At 37.6% G+C, this 24,679-nt stretch overlaps 1 protein-coding gene across 1 annotated transcript in view; it reads right to left on the minus strand.

Annotated features, from left to right (window-relative positions):
* Window positions 1-2,877: 2,877 nt before the first annotated feature.
* Window positions 2,878-24,679, minus strand: part of CLSTN2 (calsyntenin 2) — a 197,998-nt gene continuing 176,196 nt past the window's right edge. Inside the window, exons 9-16 of the mRNA XM_035544917.2 lie at window positions 19,111-19,277; window positions 15,500-15,648; window positions 13,847-14,070; window positions 10,981-11,151; window positions 10,234-10,379; window positions 8,618-8,741; window positions 6,810-6,994; window positions 2,878-6,183 (exon numbers count right to left, since the gene is read on the minus strand). Of these exons, the coding sequence (XP_035400810.1) occupies window positions 5,959-6,183; window positions 6,810-6,994; window positions 8,618-8,741; window positions 10,234-10,379; window positions 10,981-11,151; window positions 13,847-14,070; window positions 15,500-15,648; window positions 19,111-19,277 (1,391 nt within the window). The 3' untranslated portion in view covers window positions 2,878-5,958. The remainder of the gene's footprint in view (window positions 6,184-6,809; window positions 6,995-8,617; window positions 8,742-10,233; window positions 10,380-10,980; window positions 11,152-13,846; window positions 14,071-15,499; window positions 15,649-19,110; window positions 19,278-24,679) is intronic.

Genomic DNA, 24,679 nt, shown 5'->3' on the forward strand with positions numbered 1-24,679 from the left:
TTTTCAGCTTAAAACACTCCCAACACTGGTTGTCATGCTCTCCTTTCGTCTCCTCTCCCTTTTCTTCTCATTTCTTCTCTTTTCTTATATTTTCTAATTCTCAAAGATTGTTTAGGATCACTGTTTGCTTTTGGGTACTGTAGAAAGTATAATATCTTATGAAGTCTGGCTTAGCCAAAAGCACTGGGGTGTTTTGTTGGCAACATCTGCATCAGTTTTTACTCTATGAGGTCTACAGAATCTGTGGGCTTTGATGATGTGTCCTGAACAAAGCCTGTCATCTTTCTTAGGTTAGCATAAGGAGGCAGAAACCCAGTATTATTATATGATTTTTGGTACTGGCTGAAACATGAGGAAGATCGTATTTATATAGCAAGCATTACATATGGTTAGTATTTTCAGAGGCGCTTTTACTTTTGATCTATTTGACGCTCTTTTTTTTTTTTTTTTTTAAAATTCTTATTCTTTCTCTCTCTGCCTTAGGTTTTTGTGACTGGTGTCTTGAAACCTCCTGAACCAGATATCAAGGAAAGGTCAGCAGTGACAGAGATCATGCAGGGGTGCACAATCCCAAGGCTTACCATCAAAAGTGAGTGACACATCAAGCTGAGGCTACTCTACTACACATTCGGCTACCCCCACCCCCACCCCCCCCACCTGCCCCCCTGTAGCCAGTATTTCCACTTTTTTGTTAGCAATTTTATCAGGGCAGAAACAGAGCTCATTGGTTGTTTGTCTCCGATTTTCAGCTTTCCAGAAGTTGACTAGTATGAGGCTGGGATCCTAAAAAAACATCAAATTGGCATATTGTAAGGGCACAGACTCTATATACTTTGATTCCAGCATTTTCAGCTATTCTCCATCTCTAGATGTGCTGCTTGAATCCATATAGCCTCATAGAAAACCCCGGAGAAAACAAGATGTGTATTTCCAATCTAGGTAGTATATTTCTATATAAATATCTTAAATATTTTAAATCACACACATATATATATGCATGCAATATAGTATCAGTTTGTGTATGTTTTTTCAAAATTCTACTTGTATCACTGTGGTTTCTCACTCTGATAACTGTCAGTATTGGTCAAAAATTTTACTTCATGAAATTTTGTTTTCAACAATGGGATTTCATCAAGAAACAAAAGACAAATATGTAACTATAAAATACCTTTGTATAAACTATGATACCTTCTTTTTTTTTGCCAAATGAGGTGTTCTCTTACTGTTGCTGTAAATCTGTTGGGACATTTTTAGGAGTAGGGTAGAAATAGTATACATCCAGGAAACAACTACAAAAGTGAAACAAATTTGCTAATAAATAAATAAAATTAAGGTGTTAACCACAATTAGGGTGTTAATCATGATAGTACTTGGCTCCTTTACCACCAGCTGTATTCCTGGAAATAGTTTATTGGGAAGTTGTATTATGCTAAGAGGTGTTTATTGTCATTTTCACTAGGCATACAAAACCTGGTAGTGCTATACTGGTATGGATATACTTAATCTGGTTAGCATTGGGAATTAAGGAAAGAAGAGACGTTTTCAAGCCCTGGAGATGTCCTCACAGTTTAATTTCTTCTCCCTAAGTAAGTAAATACTAAATAAGTATCCACATGCTCTTCCAAACCTCCTTAATTTTGGTATATTGTATATTCCAGAACACCAGCAGCAGCTTGTTGGGGCCACCCCATTAGACTTCTACCTGCTGTCACCTCTGTAAAGCCTGACATTTTCCTCATCTGCTAAGCGTGGATGGCAGTGGAGATGATGGGGGTGGTGCACACGCTGGCACCAAAACTTCCATTAGAGGCAGCATTATCTCACAGCCTGCTGGGATCCCCATTAGGTAAAAGCATTAGAGCTGCCTCTTGGGTTAGGGAAAGAGACACAATTAGTACTCACAGGATTCAGAAGGTTTGCCAAAGTAAAGTTAGGGCTGCTACGTGAATTAACTTCTGGCCAGTCCTTATCCTGGGGCTGCTAATGTCCTATGGCATCACGTTCACTTTTGCAGAAGGGGCAGCTTCTGTGATGGGAACAGTGGATTCCATTCCCACTAGATAACCTTTATAATCCTCTGACCCTTTCTGAGTCTTATTTTCCTCCTGAATGAAGCACAGATGGTGCACGTTCAGAGCAAGCCAAGCACAACATACCAGAAAGGGAAATAGATTGCACCTGTACAGTAGCCCTTGGAAGGGGAGGTTCTCATCAGTTTAAAAGCAGCTGAGCCACCAATGCAGGATGCTACTGCTTTTTTGAATGACCAACTATTCCAACACAAAAAACAATGTTTTATTTAATTAGCATTAAAGATGTCACAAACCCTACATGTCTATTTCTAATTTGAACTGGTGTCAGCCAATGCAGTACAGACTGAGACTGATCTCAACAACTGTGCATCTTTAGGTCTGCTTCTGTTTGCAGAGATAAAATACCCATGGAGGGGAAGGAAGTGAAAAAGAAATGTGAGCTAGTCATCACAAAAAAGCAACTTAGACTGTTACAGTAATGCAGACAACACAGTGTATCACCATCTTAAATTTGCATTTGTAGGTTTGTGTTCTTTTTTTTTTTTTTTTTCCCCCTTTTTTTTTTCTCCCAGCCTTGAATTAGAATTCCTGTAATTTAAAATTCCTGTAATTGGTCTGATGTCATTTTAAATCTCTGAAGTCACAGATTCTTTATGTCATTTATTACAGGTACCTTTTCAGGGATGTTTTTTTGGATGCGCTTGTTTATTGCTACTGTAAAAAAGAGCCACCTTTTTGTGTGTGTGTCTTGATAGCACAACCTTGCAACTGGGGTAAGGATAAACATTACAACTTGACGAGTCAGACACTGCAGTTGCCCTTTCAGAGTTTTCAGCATAAACACTTTTTTTTTTTATATGAAAGTAGAGTATTTTTTGGTTTTAAGGGAGATCTGTGTATGTGTATGCATGCCTATATAGATGTATGTGTTTTGGCTTGGTTTTTAAGCAACTAGATTACGTCCAAAAAAATTCATGGAGAGGAGGCAATATTGTTAAAATTAGTTCCAAACGTTTCATATTTGTATGTTATTCTACTAGTAAGCTTTTGCTAATAAAGCCATTGTTGGCAAATTCTACACCAATATTCTAAGGTCCATTTCATGAAGAAATAGCTTATTCTTACTAACATTTTGAGACAAGGATTTTTGTGTTCATCTGAATGAAAAATGCTGCATAACCCACCCCACCGAGCAATCTAAGGTATGTACAGTGATACATTTTAGTTTTCTGAATATTTTGTTGCAAACCAAATTCTAGTGATAACAAACATTCTTTTATTACTATGCTTAGGTCTAAAAAGGTAGGTTTATTTACAGTAGAGAAAATACTTCATGTTTGCTTCTTTTGTGATGTACTAGCATGACCTGAAAAGATTTGCTTCCAGTAACAAAAAGATAAAAAAAAAAACAGATGGACAAACACACCTATATAGACACAAACGTAAAAAAGAATTAAAAGCTGTCAGTCAGATTCTAAATTGCTGTTTTCAAGTTGCCCTAATGTTTGCTGTGATAACAACAATAATAATAACTAGTAACAACATAGACTTTAAAAATAATTTAAGTCCAGTTTTAAAACTGAAATTGACATTATCTACTTTTAATTTTAGATCTCCTGTTTTTTTTTCTGAACAGAAAGATTTGCTAACAAATGTGCTGATAGCAAGCATCGTGAAGGGCCTGCTTCATGTCACTAACAAAAAAATTAACACTAGGAAATGATGTAGGGTACTAGGATGCTAGGAAATGATCTAACATAAATCTTTCTGTTCTGGTTAGATGGTACATAAACTGAAATTTTAGCTCATTTTATATGATCTTTATTCCTGCAGATACATTTTATGTATCTGGGCTCAATTCTGTAAATATTCTTTTAATTCATGTAAGAGACTAGTACAAAAAGCAAATAGGACTGCACATATAACAAAACTTTTGTATTGCCAGTCTTAACAACAACAAAAAGAGCATAAAGATCTCAAATTTTAAAATATATTTAGGGTTCATTTCATTTACTTTCCAGTTATTAAACTACGATGACCAGTTGAGGTCAATCTTTCCTTACAACTATCAGATGCAGAAACTGTAATTAAAACAAAACAAAACAAACAAACAAAAAAAAAACACTGATGATAAATTTAAATAAAAGCACAATACATTCTCTATATTCTAAGACCAGGTTCTAATAAACAAAAACTACTGAGGGAGGTAGATACCCTCAAGATCTCTTAGGTTATTCTTTGTGGGATCAGCTACCATTCATGAGTGCTCAGGAACATCCTTTTGTGGCAAGACTGACTGCTTGTTTCTTTGGGAGAGAGGAAAAGAGTAAGTAACTCATTTGAAGTAGCAAATTACAAATGCAAAAGTCAGTGATGAAGTAATAAAGAAAAGGAACTACTTGGGAAAGGAGCAGAAAAGCCACTAGGCAGCAGTCACTTCCATGCCATTTGTTTTTTTTTATATGCATTAGAACAGTTATCCTAGCAAGTGCTGATTCATTTGGTATGCAGAGCATTTGAAGATACAAAGATTATTAAGGAAAGGGGACAGAAAACACACCACACAGACTTACCAACACATTTTACGTAGCCTTTTTTTTTTTTATATCTTTAAACAGTGTATAAGAAAAATATGCTGTGTTACCATAACAAACTAAAATACTCTCTCAACCTCTTAGGATTTATTTTTTTTCTCTTCTCTTCTTTTGGTTCCAGGTAGGTTTTATTTGTTCTTGTTCTACTTTATAAAACCTTTTGTCAACAAAAATGGCTTCAGGAAGAAGAAATGCAGGCGAATTATGAGCACAAAAGAGGGCTAACAGATGTATATGTTTCTCTTGTGGCACTCATGGGTGGTAAGTGTACAGAAGAAACAGGGCATAATGTTTTATAGAATGAAGCCAGACAGGAATGCCAGCTGGCATTCAATAAAGCAAAAGGGAACCTTTTCTTCATGTAAAAATCATTGTTTAAATCCCAACCGTACATACCTGTGGAATAATGGGGTCACTTATTTTCCACTACTTCAGTAAGATACTGCAGCAAGCTAATGATTTTACAAGACAGACAGTTAAAGCATTGATTTGCTGCAAATTGTTCAATCCATAACTAATGAGCAACTCTACAGGTTTTCAGTATATCAATTCCATTAGAATTTACAGTTTCTGTAAGATCATATTAATTTGTGGATATACAATGATTTATTTTATTTTTTGTAACCTTCAGCATCCCCTTGTTGCTGGTTTATTGTTTTTTTTTAAACTTTCTTAAGCCTCTGTGGGCAAGTTGGATAAAGTCCCTGTCTTCAGGTTTCTGACAGCATTCCTGAAAAATACACTGTCCGGTTTTACATAGGCACACATGCATCCCAGGTCAAGTCCTAAATATTCCCTTGTAGAAAACAGTTAATATCCAAGAAGGCAGGAAGAGATGACAAATGGAATACAGTCTCTGTCACCTGTAGCGCTAAAACTGTCCTAATTTGAAATGGAATTATATTTTTACACCTGTAAAAGTGTGAAGCCAAATGGCTGCTGTGTTATTTGGACCCATATAGATAATTCTTCATAACAAGCTCAAACCTCTCCTGTATGAAAAAAATAGCAAAGGCAAAAACCTCTGTGGACTGAGTGACAGGACTTTTGTCAGAGGCCCGTGGTACAGAAACAAGAAATTGAGGCCTACACTTGCTAACAGATCAAGTTCTAGATTACTCTATTACTGGTGATGCCAGTATGTTTGCACCACGCGTTCTCCAAGCTTTGTAGGAAAAGGGTCAGTTCTATCACCAATTACTACAACAAGATCATTTTAGGCAAAACAGTTATAGGCAAGCAGAAGTTCAAACCCTGTCAATAAATTCATAGACTCTGAAAAACATTGTATTGGTGGTTACAAAAGGAGCAATGTGGCCAGAGTATGTATGTTAGTATGGGAGTGTTGAATCATCCCACTCCAACTGCTCTTGCCTGGTGGAATTCTGTTTGTCTCCCTTTGGGGCAATCATTTCTTCCTCTTCCTCCTCCTCCTCCTCCTCCTCCTCCTCCTCTTCGCTTTCATCTGACTCAGCACTGGTCATGTCTTCCTCTTCATCTTCTATGTCTTCTTCCTCCGCACTCTCCTCTTCTACCTGGTGAGGCTTTTCATATTTCTACAACACATTCAAAGAAATGAGAGAGAGACAGTAGAAGAGAAGTCCATTCTTGCTAGCCAGTGGCTATGAGAATGTGAACCCTTACTCCATATCATTTAGAAATGTTTGCATGCTGGGAAAATCTGCTTTCCATCATTTGTGGCTATTAGACATCAAATGCAATACCATTCAGTAGCAAATACTCAAAACCTACCATAACAGGAATGGAATATTAATAAGTGATACCTTAGTCAAGCTGCCAAAATTTAACCTGTCAGTGTCAGTTTCTTTGACTTGATGATAATTTCCCCTCCTGTAAGTGTATTAGTGTTTACAATTAAAAAGGATTAAAAACAATTTAACTACATCATCTTGGGTGCCTGGGGTGCAAAGATGAATGGAGAAGTGGTGGTGTACCCAGGAATTTTACATGATCCTATTTAGCAATTACTTATGACAACTATTATCATGGTGTGCAGAGTTCAAAACTGAGCTGGGGTCCTCAGTGTATGTACACACAACTGTTCTGCCAAGCCTAAATAAATGTACTCTGATGGAGGCTTTAAACTCACTGCTACGCAAGCTACCAGTCCAGACTATCTCCTAGTATTATCATAATGCAATAATATGCTTCAGTTATGTACCTCCATGGGGTTGACAGTAATAGTCAGAGCAGAATCATCCCAATCCATTTCATTTTCTTTAATTCCATCATTGTCTGTAGAGCTGTGCTGATGAGCTGTCCGAATTCTATAGATCCCCAAGGCTATGATGAGAATGAGTATGCTCACACAGATCACAATAACAATAGTAGCCACACTTGGAACAACTGGAACAAAAAGTGCAAAAGCAATAAGCTTATATCTGTGGACCAAATTGCCTACAAAATACTAAACACATTGTCTATTTTTTTCCCTCCTTGGCACCTGTTCCCTTGGAGTGAGACTCTGGCCATCTTTCTGCCATCTGCTTAGGACTACAGAAAGTAGTGACATGTGCCCACCTCCTAGGGCATAGCATACATGAATGGCATTTGCAGACACCTACTAATGACTATTACAACCCTTTACTAAAAAGTGATCATGCCGAATGTTTGCTTTTTGAGCCACTTCATTACAGATGACAAGCAGTCAATCAGTTCAGAATCAGTTAGTTTTAGAACAAGTGTTTTTGCAGTTGGGGTCAATTAACTGCATGTTGTCTCCTGATTATAGCTAACTGAAGCATTAACATCACTTGTGAGAAAAAGTGTATCTCCAAGATTTTATTTTAGAAGGTTTCAAATATTTGTAGTGGCACTTCAATCCTCCCAAAATAAAATAAAGCATTGCCACTCTATTTCCATGTATTACAGCCTTACTGGGAAACTCTTGAGGATTCAAGATATTTTTCCTCACTGTTCTGTTGCATTCTGAGAAGCCTCTGTCTTCAGCTAGACACAGGAAGGCATTTCTCTGAACTATTCTTATGTTATCAGCTTCATAACTGTATGTGTTAGTGGAGAAGTGCTGCCACTTTTATGCACCTTTGCTACCTAGGTACTGAAGTTGCAAGAGCTACAGTAATTGTGTACCCCATTTTGGTTCCTTGCCTGTAAGAATGCTGAAATCAAAACAACATTAAAGTAAAAAAAGAACTAGTTTGCAAAATTCATTTTGCAATAGCAGAATATCCATACAAGTTTACAGAAAAATTCAGTAATTTTCTAACCATAACTGTCTGTAACTACTTATGATTACCTGCGTTTTACATCAGCTTTACTTCCTTACACATGTATCATTAAGCTAAAAGTATGTCAGAATCCAGCATTGAAACAGATAGCTTTGGCCTGGGTTTAACTTCACTGAAAAGGTTTCTGATTAGGGTAGATATTTTAACTTATACAGCCCAAACATTCAGTTCAAATTCTGGATTTAATGTGTACTAATGCTCCCTGTACATGCCTAGGAGCAATTCTCTGCAGAGAGCTCCAGACCAAGGCCTGGACAGCAGCTAGCAGTAGCACTGCACCAATTATTGTTTTTCTATAAATATATATATATATATGTATGTATATATATGTATATATAAAATCACTTCTATTTGCCTAGGAACAGATGGACAAAAATTAATATGCCATAGAAATACAGACATATAAGGACAATATAAGCATAAATGTTATCTGTCATACCATTCAATACTAGAAACAAGACACTTTGTTAACTAGGTGGAGTCAGAGTACATAACCTTTAATGTAGACTTAAAATAGGAAACCAGTTTTTAATTCCAAAGCACCTCCTCAGGAAGAGAGAATTCAATGTTGCCATCTGTCATAGCTGTGCAATGATCAGTGTGAGGTTTCACAAAGTGTAACTATGACTTCAGAGCTTCATTTGTTGACTAGTGTGAATCACAAGGGAAATACTGACTTACCAGCATCATTATGAGCAGTCTCTGAAAAGGCATCACATACCTGAGTTGTGAACAGTACTTATTCTTCCCTCTGGATGGTGGACAGACTGGAGAAACTGCGGCTGTACTATCATATGGTTTACATGATCCATAAAGTTGGCGTTGGAACTGTGTAGAATATTAATCTGGGACAAGTGAAGAATAAGTGATCAGATACTAAAAGGAAGTTCTCTGTATTCCAAGATGGCTGGCTCCATAATACATTATATTGTACTAAGAGGTTCATCAGCAGATAGGAACATTATTATATATCCCTTAAAGGTCAAATTCACTCTTTTAGGCCAGAGAAAAATACGCAGGTTAACATATTTCTGATTTCTAGCATTAGTGGTCCTTCAGTTGGAGACTTTGAAGTGGCGCAGGAAAGGAATCTCTTTTTGATTTTCCTGTATGGATAAGTAGTGTCTTTTTTTGTCTGTGTTGATCAGCTTTTACATGTTCCCTGAAAGTTAGTGGGAGATTTGTCACTCAGGATACTAACAAACAATATATCAAACCTATTGAGATTAAAACCAAAGAGAGAACTAAAAGAGGTCTCAGCTATTCCTGTGTCCCTCCTTTCAGGGTGACTTTCTTTGAAGGTACCATCTATTCTCCTCTGTCCTACTCATAGTTATAGTATAAGCACAAACCCTGAAGTCATCGTCAGGGCTGCAGAATGCTAAAGTGAGAAGAGATTTCCATAGGACTTAAATATGTACAGACCTTCAAAACCAATTATTAAATTTTGAGTGTATTGGTAAGACCTTGCCCTTCTCCTGTAGTTACTTGGTACCTGGGTTACAGGCTAGGTAACATATTTCTTCAGGCTAGGTACATGATTCCTGCTAAGATGCATCAGCAGCAACTCTCTGTCCCTGGAGCCACTGTGATGCATTGGACTTAGTATCAGCAAAAATAAGCTCAAAAGTGCTAGCCAAATTTTCCTGTGGCAACTGACCATGTCTAGGTAGTACAAAAGATGAAGTCTATCCTAAGCATTCATTACCTGTATATTGACTTTCCTTCTCAAAGAAACCTGAAATCATGTAAGTTACCAGGAATAACCTCCATCTGATTAGGAACAAATTATAAAACTTACTATAAGGAGGTAGTGCTTGGCAAAAATGAAAAGGGTGAACACTTCAGGAAAGAGGAGTGTAATGGGTTAAGTTAAAAAATAACTAATGTAAGAAAAATGATGAAAAATGATTTACTTCTAAGCAGGTGTATACATCAAAAAAAAAAAAAAAACACACCCCCACCCCAAACAAAACAAAACAAAACAAAAAACACCTGTAGGAGATTTCATGTGACAGTTAGGTTATGGAAAACCAATGATGATGACCTTATCCTCCATTCCAATTGAGAAAGAGTAATTCTCTATTAGTGGATTTCAAGAGAAGCATCGTGTTCTCCTCACATATGCAGCTGACTAGACGAACCCACACTGAGGAGTGCTGACAAATGTCAACGTCCTCTTTGTATAGAACTTAAAACATTTCCTCTATGTGATTATTGATAACAGAACATGTCAATCATTCTACAGATTTTAAAGAAAAGTCAGTGTCATTGAAGATGAGGCTACTGCTCAGCTGCAGTGCTAGAAAAGAAAGGCTTAACTGAATTAGTGCTTACCTCCAAGTTGAATTCATTGCTGGTGTAACGCCCATTTAGCTCAGAGCACTTGACTCTGAACTTTCTGTCAAAGGTGGCAGAAGTGTACCAGTTACGATATCGAATCTGCCGAAGAACCAGCTCATAGTTGTTCGTGGTGTCCACACCTGAAATGGTGGCAGTGAAGCAATAATCACAAAATGCTGTGCAACAAATGCTCTGTGCAGTGCAGGAGAAATCAAACAGCCACAGAAAATGCAAAATGGTCTGAAAATGGCAGTGGATCAAATATTCCCTAACAGAGAAACAGCTTTTGAAAAGAATGTAGGTCCATAATGGAGAAGAACAAATGTAACCATAGAGAATTAGAATAAATTACTAAATACTTGAAATAAGTAAATAAAAGGCCAGTGAGTTACCAGCACTGAGTACAGGAGCACTAAGGAATCCCCTTATTCACACATTCCACTGTTATGATACACTAGAACCCCCACACTATTTTATTTTTTATTTTTTGCTATTTTTCTTTTTTAGGGGAGTAGCAGAAGGAGTGAAGAGATGAGACAAAGCTGTGCTGTATTCATGGAGGACAATGGATAAACACAGCACACCCAGAGAGCAAGAAGTAACTATGATTTTTGAGACACAATCTTTCCTGGAATATTTTAAAGGTAGTACACCTCAGCTTTCTTTCAGATTAGCCCTTTCATTCCAAAGATTTACCTGTTGGTGGGAAGAAATAAGGGAAGCCAAAGTCCATGAACATACCATAAATTGAATATCCTGCTGTGGAATTTGTAGCATCTAGATGTTTTCCTTGAAGCTCCACATGATCTAGTTCTAAACACTCTTGTTCAGGATCTAGTTCTGCACCACTGACCAAAATATCACAGAAGTCCAAGCTGTGGAGCACTTCCTCTAATACCACTGGCTTATTGGCTGTGAACACATGGCATATACAAAAAAAAAAAAAAAAAAAAAGAAACTAAGAAACTAAGAGAAAGGCTGACAGAATCCCAGAACAGCTTATTCATTTTATGTGCTTTGCATTGGGGCTTTCAATTTCTGCAAAGATGGCTGAATTTTCTTTACTCGAATTAAAAATGGTGTACTTGAAGCAAATCAAAAGAGAAGCATTGTGACTGTTCAAATGCTGCCATGATGAAGGCCTACAAACATGTAGTGAGATAAAAGATAAATTCCTCTATAATAAAAGGCATTCAAGAACAGTACTGGAAGTAGAAAACTGATATTTGATCCTGGAGATAAATTCATGTTAACAATTCTGCTTTTTCAGTACAGTATTGATACCAGATTGGTTCCACACATTCCTTCTTTTTTTTGGCAAGGAAGCTAGAACTGGAAAAATATGTAACAAATACATCAATGTTTTGATGACTTGCTCAGTTATTCTATGACCCATAAAGAATTTGCACTACAGAGAACACTATGCCATTGATCCTAGAACATGGTATTATCATAAATTTCAAGAGCCTGTGCGGTGTGACTTGGCGAACTTGAGTTCTAAACTGACTATCCTTCAATAAGTATGACTTTAAAAAAAAAATCTGCCCCTGGAAGAAATGGACCATATCAATTTATTATTTTTATTCTCTGGTAAACATAGCCCAAAGGGTCTGGCAAGACTGTTTAACCAGCTCCCTGAGGGCACACAGACTGCAGTCTTGGAACTTAACACCCATTCTGTGACTTTCATTTTAGGGGGTGTATGGGGAAGCAAAGCATAGCCAGAGACATCTTACATCCTGGATTCCCAACTCCTGGTACAATGAATTTGGGTATCTGAACTCTAGGTACAGCTGGAAACAGCTTTAACTTATGTCAGAAATGCAGAGCCATCTCAGATTTGCAGGATAGGCAAATCTGAATATTGTTAAGCCTGATGAGTCAGACTATTTCTTAGGAAGTTATGACTGCTACTACGGGGCAAACAGGAAAGGGAGGGATGGCACTTCTGGCTACTGGCGGGTTACACTGATTTCTCTGCTGAGGCAGGACAAGCAGCAACACTTTGGCATTCCAGCAGTCCCCTGCGGGTAAAGAAGGCCTTAGAGCCATAGTCATGCTGCTGCCTGTGGCAACTGCCTGCTCTGCTTTTGATGAGCAACAGACCTAACTTGTCCTGTGACAGGGGAATACATGGTGACTAAATCAGCCTCCTCAGCCTTGCCATGTCATGTGCATCTCTCCTACAGTTATAATGATCAAGTTATGTAACTTCCCAGTAAGTGGAAAAATAGGCATAGCTAGATACAGGTGAAGATTTATGGCTGTCTTTGTTTTGTACTTTGGTCTGTCAGATAATATCTGGGCTGAGAAAAATAGTACTTCAAGCTGTGGAATGCAGGAATGGAGAATCAGAATTCAATAACCTTTTGCAAAACACAATTATTCCCCCAACCAATTATTATCTGTCCATTTTAACTAGTATTAGTGGATATAAACAAGAGGTGGCACATTAAGAGGTACCTGACTTCCAGGCAATTAAACAGTAGTTTAAGAAATGCTGCTATGGTCCATCTGAAGGTGAGACTCAGGCTTTTTAGATTGCAAGGTGCTACAACAGTAATTATGGCAAAAATTGTATTAGGAAAAATTGAGATATACAAAATTTAAAAACTAAACTGAAGGGCAGTATCTCCTAATTCACTGAGCAGTTTTGGAGCTGTCATAATATTTAAGGACAGTGCCTCTAAAGTGAAGGACAATGATCACTCTTTTCTACGAAAGAACTAATTTTACATACCTTAATTGTATGCAGTTGATATTGTGATATAATGCACTTTCCAGCCTTCAGAGGACAGATGTAGTTTAAGGCAAGTGATAAGCGGCATTATTACAGAGAATAGCTTCAGGGAATCCATGCCCCTTCAACTTGCACATCATTAATGATTTTATCTTTTCAAGAGATGTACATCTAGTAGCTCCTTATACTAGTCCAAGAAATATTGTTTAGAATGATGCCTCAGATTACTAAGCTTTTCATTTACCTTGCACGGAAACATCCAAAAGAACAATTCCTTAAGACAGTTAAACCTTATTTATATATTTGAGTATTCACCTAGTGTCAAATAATTATACACACATTCTTCAGCATTAGAATAAATTGTCATCACTGAAAAACATCTTTGCAAGTAATTATATTTCCATTATATAGGTGGGAAACTGAGGCACAAGATGACTACATTATTTAAGTATCACCCAAAAGTCAGTAGCAGAGCTGGAAATGTAAGAACAGACTAAAACAACAACCACAGTCAATTGCTGCTTTCCACTGTATTAGTACAATTAATAAAATTCTGTTACAAAAATCTAATAAAAACACATTATTAAGCAGAGTATGTAGAGAAGAGTGGTAACAAAGTAGTCCAAAGTACATGACACTAAATGGGAAAGCTGACCTTTTTGAAGCACACCTTGATCTATCAAGAGAATAGGGATTTGTTCACTTTTAAATCTAAGTGAATGTCTTCGGTACAGTGTTAATGTTGCCTGCCATGGAATAACTTAATTTGTCTGAAGTGACTTTGTGGTACTTTTTTGCACTACTTTTTCAAAAAATGAGGGGTTATGTTACACAGTAAGTAATAATATTTAAAATAAATCCACAAACCTCCACCATTTTCTTTGAAGTCCACTGGATGCTCCGTTTTAGTGACTGTGCTGACAATCCTTATGTCAGGTAACAGCGTAACACCTCTTTCACTTTCAAATTGTGCAGCTGGTCTAGCAAAGTGGTCCATCCCACTTATTGTAATCTTGGGCTCATTGGCCTGAAACACCATTACATACGCATCGATATCTGGGATACTAATGCAGATATCTTCACCAAAACATCTGAAAAATACATTATTCATTAACTGCATGTAACACATCACATATCAAAGGTGTGTGACACTTCCACTGTTCAAAACCCAATTGATGCATCTCATTCTTTTTTATTTTCTCACTTCAGTTTGTTCCATACTTTGACAGTGCCACACATAAGGACATGCATCTGTATGACCATGCACATAGGCTAGCAGTGACAGTAACAGCTCTATTCCTCTCATCCCTTTCCACATTCACAACTACTGAAGTTATGTAGGGCTGGCTTAACAGTTACCATCGTGACAAGCTTGATCTTTAGTAAGGTCACTATGAGAATAGTATTTTGATATTTAACTGACATTTTACAAAGTAGTGCATGGATAAAAATAAATAAATTAGATGATGACAACTAAGTGTAGTAAACCTAATATTCAATTTTTAAAGTCATATCTAATGGACATAATGGGGTTATCTTGTCACAAGTGAGTAAAAGGGCCTAACTATCCATTTAAATCAGACCCATCATGAATTCATTCTGGCATCCCCTAGCATTTAGCGGGGCCTACGTTAGCATTTCTGTTTGAATCAGCACTGTGCTTTTGAAGTCGATCTCCTGGCACTGCACCTTACAGCAAGCATCTTGGCACATACCATGGAACAGCCTTGGAGTGTGCAAACTGAACTCCTTCCAGTGAAACTAAATTGGAAGATGCTCTCCAAGTGTGGTCAGCCCACAGCATTAAACTAAACCTAGTACAGAATTGTACACAGGGTGGATGAGGGATCCTAGCACTGTTTTACTCTCAAAATGTGTTCTCACTGCTCTGCACAACTTGCTGTAACAGAGAGGTACCCCTTAGGATGCTCAGGAGTGGCAGATGGTTCCTTCTTTATACAGAATTATAAACATTATTGTGTAGAGTCTTTCAATATTGTTGCATGACAATGGAAGGACACAGATTTCTGTTTAACGCCAGTACTTCGGTGATGACAGCCATATAAGAATATAAACAGACAAAGACAATTTCAAGCATACTTCAGAATGTAACTGTTCTTGCAGCCATACAGTCTGTTAGAAGTAATAGGCCTCATATAAAAAGTCATGGCTCTAAGTGTACCAGAAGAAACTATAACTTTTTTTTAATGAACATTAAAATAAGAATGCAATAAATGCATATGCTGTTCAGTCAAGTTCAGGCTCTGTGCTCCAGACTATAAACAGAATGAAAGTAAACTGCAGTCACAAGAGAAGTTTCTTAAAAGGAAAACAGCAATGGAAAACTACAAAATAAATAAGCCTAAAAATAATGAAATTCATACTTTTTGCTCAATAACATAAAAGAATGATTTGGCAATATAATTTAATCAAAATTCTTCTTTTTACTTGTCTGAAGAAAAAAAAAAAATTCATTAAAAATAGTCCTAATCTAATCAGTTTAGCTGAAGTACAACTTACTGGACTGTAGATGAGACTTTGAGACGTCGTACGCCTGCAGTAGGAAACTGTCTAGAGTTGATGTATGAGACCTTTCGGAGAGCTTGATTTATATTCTCAATGTCATCTCCTTCCATGACAAGGACTGACTGGGAAGGGTTGAAGTGATACTGGGGGAAATGCATACAATTAGTATTAAGTACAAAATAAGACATTTTTAAGTAATGTTGCACAGACATAAGTTTAAAATCTAATGATTTAAGAAAAAAAAATCTTAGTAGCTATTGTTGGCTGAATCCCTATGTTGTTCCTTCCAAAATGTCTCATGTCAGTCATATATTGCATGTCTTAATAATTACTGTTATAATTAATTTTATAGTAAATTAATCCAGATTTGTTGTAATTTTTCCTAGTCTTATCAACTTTGGTGATACTATTTCTGCAAATGTAGAGTTCAAAACTTTAACTAACTGTCATTATTATTATTACTGGATTTTTTTTGTTCACATTCCTCATATAAAAATATTCACTTCAACAAGAGTAGTATGCAGAAACATATTTTTCCTGCTTTCTGTTTGTTTTTATTCTGGACTATCTTTCTGAGATATATTTCCATATGAATGAACAAAACAATTACAACATTATCCTCTTAGATCTTCATTAATGTCAGACAGAATAAAGGGGATTCTCCTGTCTTTTTCTCATGATCAATAAGAGTGTCATAACATAAGATGTAACTGCTGCTTGCACAAAGCTAACTGCTCCTCTAAGCCAACAACCCTTGCAATTGGCTGTTCTTGTAGCCCTGACTGTCCCCTGTCCGTTGCACTGAACATAAAACAGTCTTGCTGATGAAGAAACTTTGCTACTATATCTGCATAGCAAACGTTTGATTTTATCTTCACCATAATTCTTCTTGATTCCTTTTTTTTTTTTTGTCTTTTAATTGGTTCAGCAAAGCATCTGCATTGCAGAGAAAAGCAGATTAGCCCCCTTGATTTTGTACCATACTACTGACAGCACAGAACATAAAGAAGTGCACAGAACACATAGAAATCCACCCTTCTCTCACACTGAAAAGCTGGATATTGATTATATGAGCATATTCTCTAATATACAGACAATGTCTGTCTACGTTTCCTTACAATGAGAGGTTAAAAAGCAAAAGAGCAAATAAATAGACTGTGAAGAACAAAATGAAACATGGGGTTCTCTGCTGAGAAGAACACAGGGGACTGGGTTCAAAGCTTGTGCAGAAAGGTCATAATGCACTGAAGGGTATTTTTTAACAGAGGACTAACATGAGTCACAGCCTGCATACACTTCTCTTTTCCATCTGTAAGCTAGTAATAGTACAAAATAAAATTAGCAGAAGGAGACTTTAGCTAGCTAGTTAACTTAATAGCTCAGCTGCCAGAACAGCTGGAATGCTGCCAAAGGGACTGGAGAAAACCCTAGTCTGAGCCATTTTTGTCTTTCTCATTAAAAATGGCTAAAAATAGTGACAGTTTAGACAGCGTCTCTGAGAGCTGTTACAGATATCTAAAAGTCAGCCTGCAGACAGAAAAAGCCCAACACTGCTGTGTCAGGAACTGTATTACAGCTACATTGCTCTTTCCTAGGTGGCTGAAAGGTGAAGCTTCATGTGTCCAAAGTGCCCAGCAGAAACGTCTCCCAGCATCAGTTCGCCAACATTTAATCAGATAAGCGCTGGGTAAATGGTCACACAGAAACTATCAGCTGTGCAACTGTGACACATGCTTGTGTAAGATCAGTTATTTTATTTTTGTCATGAGAAACTCTTTATTAATTTTCTGTTGAAGGTCAGGTGCTGACTGTTCCACTTTCATCTGAGCTTCTTTTTGTAAGCCCCAATAAGAAACCCTACCATGATCCATCTCTGACTGCTCCTTTCGTTTTTGCCTCCTGCTGTTACACAGATTGTTGATCTGTCTGAGGAGGTAGAAATGAAAGCAACTTTAAAGAATGATGTAACTTTAATGAAATATTAAGAAAATGAAAATGTTTTGAAGTTTGGTAGAAGACAGAAAAGGGGGAAAACAATCCCTCATCTTAATTTTTCCCACCCCATTGCTAGTACAGTAAGAAAACCAATCACCTGTGTTAGAGCAGCAGTGGGGGAGGTGTAATGGATTTTTCCAAGCCCATGAAAAAACAGACTACTAAAATACTGTCAAATTTCAGAATGTGACAATAGGAGAGGTATTATGATGTTTTTAAATACCAAGCACCAAGTATGCACTTCTTTAATTCAAGTAAAACCCAGCAAAGAACTTACTGGTGAGAATGTACACTCAAGTTCCTAAAAACCCTAGCCACTCATTGTATGCATTGTCCTTTTAAAACAGCTTTTACTCATAAGTGTGTCATTTTTCTAGGAGTGTCAACCATGTGAAATTCATAATAATGTCCTAGGTATGATGAAGATAAAGAAATAATTTGGGGGTTATATGTAAAGGCTGGAGCTAATAAAGCTCCATAACTTTTCACTTTAAATTTACATTTTTACCCGTTTTCAGAAACACCAGTTATACTATACCACAGTAATTTATCACCTAGACAGATATTGAGTGTGTTTTAGGTCAGTCTCCTAAATGGTACAATGAAAAGGTTCAGCTAATAAAATGTAGTACGTGGCACTTCCACTGCCTAATCTAGATCAAGTGCTATAGCACCAACCTCCTCTCCCCTGAAAAACGTAACACCAAATATCCTGTGTTGTTTTGCAGACTACATAGTCTGCAGACGAAGTATCTTCCCACTTATTTGAATCTGAAGATCGACTCATTTGGAAGATGGTATTGTCATTTGTGTACTAGGAAATAGCTTAACTGTGTGTTTACACTTAAGGCAGACGAATACCTGTCATCTAATAACAGTATCAGTACAGAACAAGTTAAAATGCACTTCATGTAAGCATTCTAGAAGTTATATTGAAGATTCTACAAGTGTATCCAAAAGAACAGAAGTTGTCTTAATGAATGCAAAGCAATCTGGTCACTCACTGTGTCTATTGAAACAGTATTTCCCTCTACATGTTGTTCTCCAGTCTTAGAAAAAGTGTTACAATAAAGATAGTCACATACATAATGTGGATGGATAATGATTTGTACGCAAATGTAAAATTTGAAGTTCTTGACTTTTTGTTGTCCAGTTTTCATGTCTCATAACTTTGTTTTCCTCTTGGAATACACTCAGAATTTTTCAGTCCTTCTGCACTGGGACTTCTTTCTGAGCTGCCTCTAGATGAAAGATACTCCACTTACATTTTCCATTGCTTTAAAGCAATTCAAAATTCAGTAATTCTTTGAAACAATGTCTGTTTCTGTAAAACTACCAAAATGAGCATGAGAACATGATCTGGCAATTCTTACAGACTGTGAAATAGCAGCAGCAGCCCACGTTCTGAGCATCTACCTTTGCAATATCAGAAGCATTTTTCTTTGCAATGTCACAGCTCTTCTACCGTTCCCCTTTTTCTTTGCATGACTTTATGGGAAATTACATTGCTTTTGGGAGCACATTTCTACTGTGTGTACTCTACCTTGGGCTCTCCACTTCATAAATCAGCTCTACATTTTTATCAAAGATGATGTCAGTTCGTCCCTTACCTTTATTCCTTGGCCAAGACTCTCAAGTGAATTAATATCCAGACCTTCCTTGCAGGCCTGCAAACAGGAAATCACTTTCTGGCTCTCAATTTTGCCTGGGCGGATAGTTAGACTGGCTAGGCTGCCGTGGAAATACTGAGCGAACCTGGGCTTGGTGACTTCACCTCCTGCAAGAAAGAGAATATAAAATGATTATTGATACCAATACACAAAACATGCATCTAATAATTCACTTTGTTTTAATGTATGTTTAAAGAGTTGAAACCCATTTTAGCCAAGTACTTTTGAAATTCCATTTATTGTGGTAAGTAGAATCACTTTGTGGGTTGTTGGATAGTAGTTAGTAGCAGCCTGCCTTTAAGATGATTGTCAGTGTTTTCCCAATATTGTATTCAGGTGTTTACAAAGCTGTGATAACATACTCTGAGACGAAAGATGAATTCCCAAATCTGTTTCCAAGGAAGCATTTACAAAAATGAATTGATGAGATTATTGGAGTGATGAAACATGATTTTTTTTAAAAAAAGTTTAAGGTCTAATGTTTATTTATGCAGAAACTGCACTTGCAAGTTTTCTACTGCAAGATTTCTTACACAGCCTTTTACTTTCTCCTCCAAAAACGTACTACCTGACACTCAGATGTGCTAAGAGTCACGTAAGCAAACTGCCAGACTCTCTGCAAACTATTGTCTCTAAGGATATAGTATAAATTCACAGCCATGACTCCACACCAACACATACCTCTATGCTAAAAGGCATACAGTACCTTACCCAAACCAGCTTACTTGGTGCTAGATCAGGTCCCATCACTGTATGTTTCATTAGTCCCTATAGCTGTATTCTATTCAGCCTCACTCTATGCAGCTTCAAAGGAAGACTGATCTTTAGGAGTTGTCAATAAAATGTGATTACATACTGCCTGCACCAGTGATCATAACATCTAAATTACTCTTGGGATATTTAGTGATTTACTCATCCTCCTCTAGGAGAATTTTTTAGAGCTTGTCTTTCCTGCAAGTGCTAGCTGAATAGTACAGGTGAATTACTGCCTGCCGTGAGCCTGAGAGGACCAAGAAAGCCACGCAACAGTGAAGCCAGGCAGACTAATGGGATTGGTAGCTGATAAGATGCTATAACTGGTAGATAACTCCTCTCTACAGTGTTTGTAGCTTTAGTGTCAAATAACCTATTTCTACCATGCAAAACAGCTCAAGGTTGAACTTTAACTTGGGAATGTGTGTAGAATGGGTTTAGGAGTAGGGGATAAAATGGCAAGTTTACTTTAGGTTGATGTTGCTACCTAAAAGCCTGAAAATCATCTCTTTTAGTCTGTGCATTATAAGCACAATGACGAAGGCTCAAGTTATGTTATAGGGTAAGGAAAATATACACTGGTGTACTGAGAGAAAAGTAGATGTCTAGGTTTCTGTCCTTTTATGTTAACATTGCAGCACAAACTGCCTCTCTTTTTACCCCAAAGAAAGATCCTCAAAGAGAGATTATTCTTTTCTCTTTCATTCCTCCATCAATTACACAAAAAAACTTCCTCTGGGCAGAATTTTTTAGAGCTTTCATAGAAGCTTTCATGTCTGCAACAGCTGAAGTGCAGGATAAGCTCATACTGTAATTTAGGCCTTTCTGATACTTACCCAAGACAATTATTTGGTAAATAGGTAGTGTACTACAGGGACACTAGCTGTTGTTATATTTATGTATTTGCATTGACTTTAAAAGTACATATTGCCACTAAAACAACAGCAATTTTTTCTGAGCTTAAAAAGGTAAGACAAATCTAAAAAAAAAAAAGGCAGAGAAAACAAAAAGCAACCCTCTCCCTGAGAAGGAGACAAAAACAGATGAAACAGACGAGACCTTACAGAAGAAGGGAATCACATTGTGCTTTGAAGCTTCATAATCTCATCTCCCTAACAGAATTCTGAAGACAGCAAGTTCCAAGGCTAAAACACCAACACTAATCCTGGAGCTTTGAAATTCAGAAACCTACAGTAAGTCTGCCAGCAGATCTTAATAGTTCTGACGAGACGCAAAATGAGAATCAGTCTCAGATAAGCTAATGTATTTAAATGTGAAACTAGCTCATTAAAATGTATGAAGGAATACACAAGAAGCTAGAACAAAGAATTAGGTGCTGTCGCTATGCCTGACAGTAGCAAGCAGTGTAGAACAGCTGAAGTGAGCTTATAGAGCAGCATGATTGGTACTTACATCCATATATAGAAATTCCAGGTTTGGAATTTTTGGGGAGTTGTTTCTTTATTGTAGACTAACTCTTCTCAGGTGCCATTGACAAAACATTTACTTGCCATTCAAATGTAGTAGATGCATGGCTGGAGTGCAAAGCCAGTTTAGCTTCGTCTAGAAGGAATCCAGTTCATGTGCTCTGACACTGGTCCACAGTGTGGACAACAGCAGCAAAGTGGGGATGATCAGGAGATTGTTAGAAGTGCAGTCCTGGTCCAAGCTGACACGCTGATGTGGATGCACAAACACAGCAGCTCTGGAAGTGGCTATCTTCAGTGGAAAAATAGCTGAGAATAGCTACTGTCTTGTTGTGTCAGTCAAAAAAATCTACAAAACTATACCCACAGTTACAGCAGGGTGATTCAGGATGGGACAACTGCACCATAACAACTGATAGCAGAGCAGGGTCTGAAGGCACACTGGGGGATGATGCAGGCTGTCCCCTAGACCCAAGACAAGACCAGCTGTACTTAACCATTCTTGAAAGTTGCCGTAGATACTCTAACCTCTTCTGAAGACAGAGGCTCCTCAAGCAATCCTCTCCGTTGAACATAGGTCTTTATGGAGTTGAAAGCTTATTCCTAATAGGGAATGTGAGCTGTTAAAATATTACCCTTTTCCTTTGACGGGCTAACCAAAGCCTTTATCTCTTTCTACTCAAGACTGTAGACTCTGATCATACCTATTGCTGTCCCTGGAACTCCTGCTGTTATCTGAAGTACAAATTACAGCCCTAGAGGTCTTCTGAATGTTATGTGTCTCTTACATAGGACATCCCTGTTAATTCAGGACAGCATGAATACTAGCTTTTTCCACATGAATAAACATGAGCAATTTTATATGCACACTTACTATCTGACACCTTATTAGAAAGAATAGACTGCCAAATAAGTGTTCCATAAGAACCTTTTGCCAGAGTTAAAGACAAGATGATATACCTGCCAATTTTATCTTCTAAGGTGAACAGAAGTCATTATATCTGATTCTTATCACAGTGCTTGCAATTGTAGCGTGTAGACATTTTCATATTCTTCTACCTCAGCATTTCAGAGTCTTCTCAGCTCAATGGGTATGTTATCTTGTTGATGTATTTCAATAGCCAGTAATTATTGGTTTGTAAATGGACAAAATCTGATGCCATAAAAGCGGGAAGCAAAAACCAAAACTGTCAGTAAAACTGAAGAGATGGCCTAAAGCCAATCTGCTTCAATCCTGTACTCCAGCTTTGATAAAAAGGATTATGGGGACAATAGTTTTTCAGTCTCAAAAAAGATTGAGGAAGAAAAGATTGTTAGAGTAAATTGAAAATCCTCAGCAACTGACTGTTTTACTTCTGTCTATATCAGTGTTTTATTCATGCTTGGTTCTCCTACATTACCATGTTTGCATGCCATTATTCATTCTGCTTCAGCAGCCTAATATTCTTCATGTATGTGGCCTCAGCTTCTCGGTATGTTCAAATTGAGCCCAGGATGGCAAATCTCCAAGTCCTAGCCACTCTAATATTCTTAGTTCCCAAAATTACAAGTGTGTAAGGATGTTTAATCCAGTATGAAAATGGTAATTCTGTAGCATGTTAAAGGACAGTGTAATTACAGCTAGTGCTAAAAGTAGCAACATTTTTACAGAATATTATCCAAATCCTTCTAAATACTGGTATTTTCAAATATCACCCCTTGCCCCTGAGCATGATATACTTCATGCCTGTGTGGCTCCACAGGCAGCTGATAAGCAGCGCAGATTCACTGCCCTCACTGAGCAGGAGGAAGGCTCAGTTCCATTGTCTCAATTTGACTCATAACTGAAAGCCTCACATGCTAGGAAACAACTGACAAAACGGCATAAGCTACTCCCAGCTGCTCTTACTGCTTTGAGACAATTTGAACCCAACTGTTGGTTGTGGTACCAACTGAGCCTAAGCAACAATATTTTTGAGATAATAAAGACAGCCTAAATATATTACACAAGCCTCTGGAGCAACAACTCAAGAGAACAAAGTGGTGCTCTGGTAATGGTGATCCTGAGGTAATCCAAGCGTCCTAAATTTGTTTCTCTTTCCTAATGTCCTGGTGCAATGAAAACTAAAGTGTTTTGCAACACAGCATCTACAAGTTTCTACCCAGAGGTCAGCCCATCCTGTTAACCTAGATTGCCTCAGCAAGTTTCATGGGATTTTTTGCTCTCAGAGTCTTTTTGTCGTTTCTTATCAGTCCCATACAGCTCAATCAAACAAAAACTCCACAAAGATGTTACAGTAGTATCAAGACCTTCATCATCAGGGAATAAAAAAACATTACTCCTCAACTCCATTACATGTTGTGTTTCATTCAGCTCTACGTTTATTGATCATTATGGATTAATATGCTGTGAGTATTAATTCTTGGGGGGATACTTAAGTAGTTAAGACTAACTTAAGTGAATAATGCGAAAGATAAAGGAAAATGTAACCTTCCTTACAGTCAGCTGGGGGTTAGGTTGATGTCCGCAACACAGGAAAGGCTGAAATAACCTTTTAGAGCAACATTACTTATTCTCATTATAGACCCTGAATTACAAATCTCAGCTGCTGTTTCCTTCAATCACCATTACATTGTGAGGAAACACAGGCCACAGTGTTATTCAAATCTGGGTGATAAAACTGTGCATTACTTTTTCACCTGACCCAGCACTCCTAAAGTTTGGCAGATACAGATGGATGAATGTTGGCTTTTTGGCATTAATTCAGTCCTCATAATGGTAAGACGGTGTCAACAGACTGTAGGAGGCATCCAGAGGAACTGTCAATGTATATAATTATTCACTCTAATGCTGCTCACTGCTTAGTCACTGTCAAAATGGTTTGCATCACATTTCTCAGTTGCTAAAATAATAGCTATCTTCTGGACTGGGATTCTTCTTGTTCTGCGCTGAATGAGATCTCTTCTGCCTTTAATTACATTAATGCAGGGCAAGCAGGGCAGCTCTGGCACTAGGGGCAGAGGGATCCATCCCACCAGAACTTTGCTTGGGGTCACCCTGACAGAGTCTGAGTTACTTTCCTTTTCTGCTAAGTGTGAATGTTTGTGGGGGTGACCAGGGAGAGCACACAATGACACCAGAACACACAGTAGAAGAAGGGTAGAGAAGTAGAGAAGGGTTTTGTGGTCTCCCCACTAGACAAAACCATTATAGAAGCCAATTGGGTTATGGTTCCAAGAAAGAGACAGCTTAGGCATAAACTAGGCACTGGGCTTAGAACAGGCTGGAACAGGACATACAAGTCAGAGGAGGACACACGCACCAGAAAAGGCTGCACACTGCACCTACA

This window comes from Cygnus atratus, chromosome 9, assembly GCF_013377495.2.
Source record: "Cygnus atratus isolate AKBS03 ecotype Queensland, Australia chromosome 9, CAtr_DNAZoo_HiC_assembly, whole genome shotgun sequence".
NCBI lineage: Eukaryota > Metazoa > Chordata > Aves > Anseriformes > Anatidae > Cygnus > Cygnus atratus.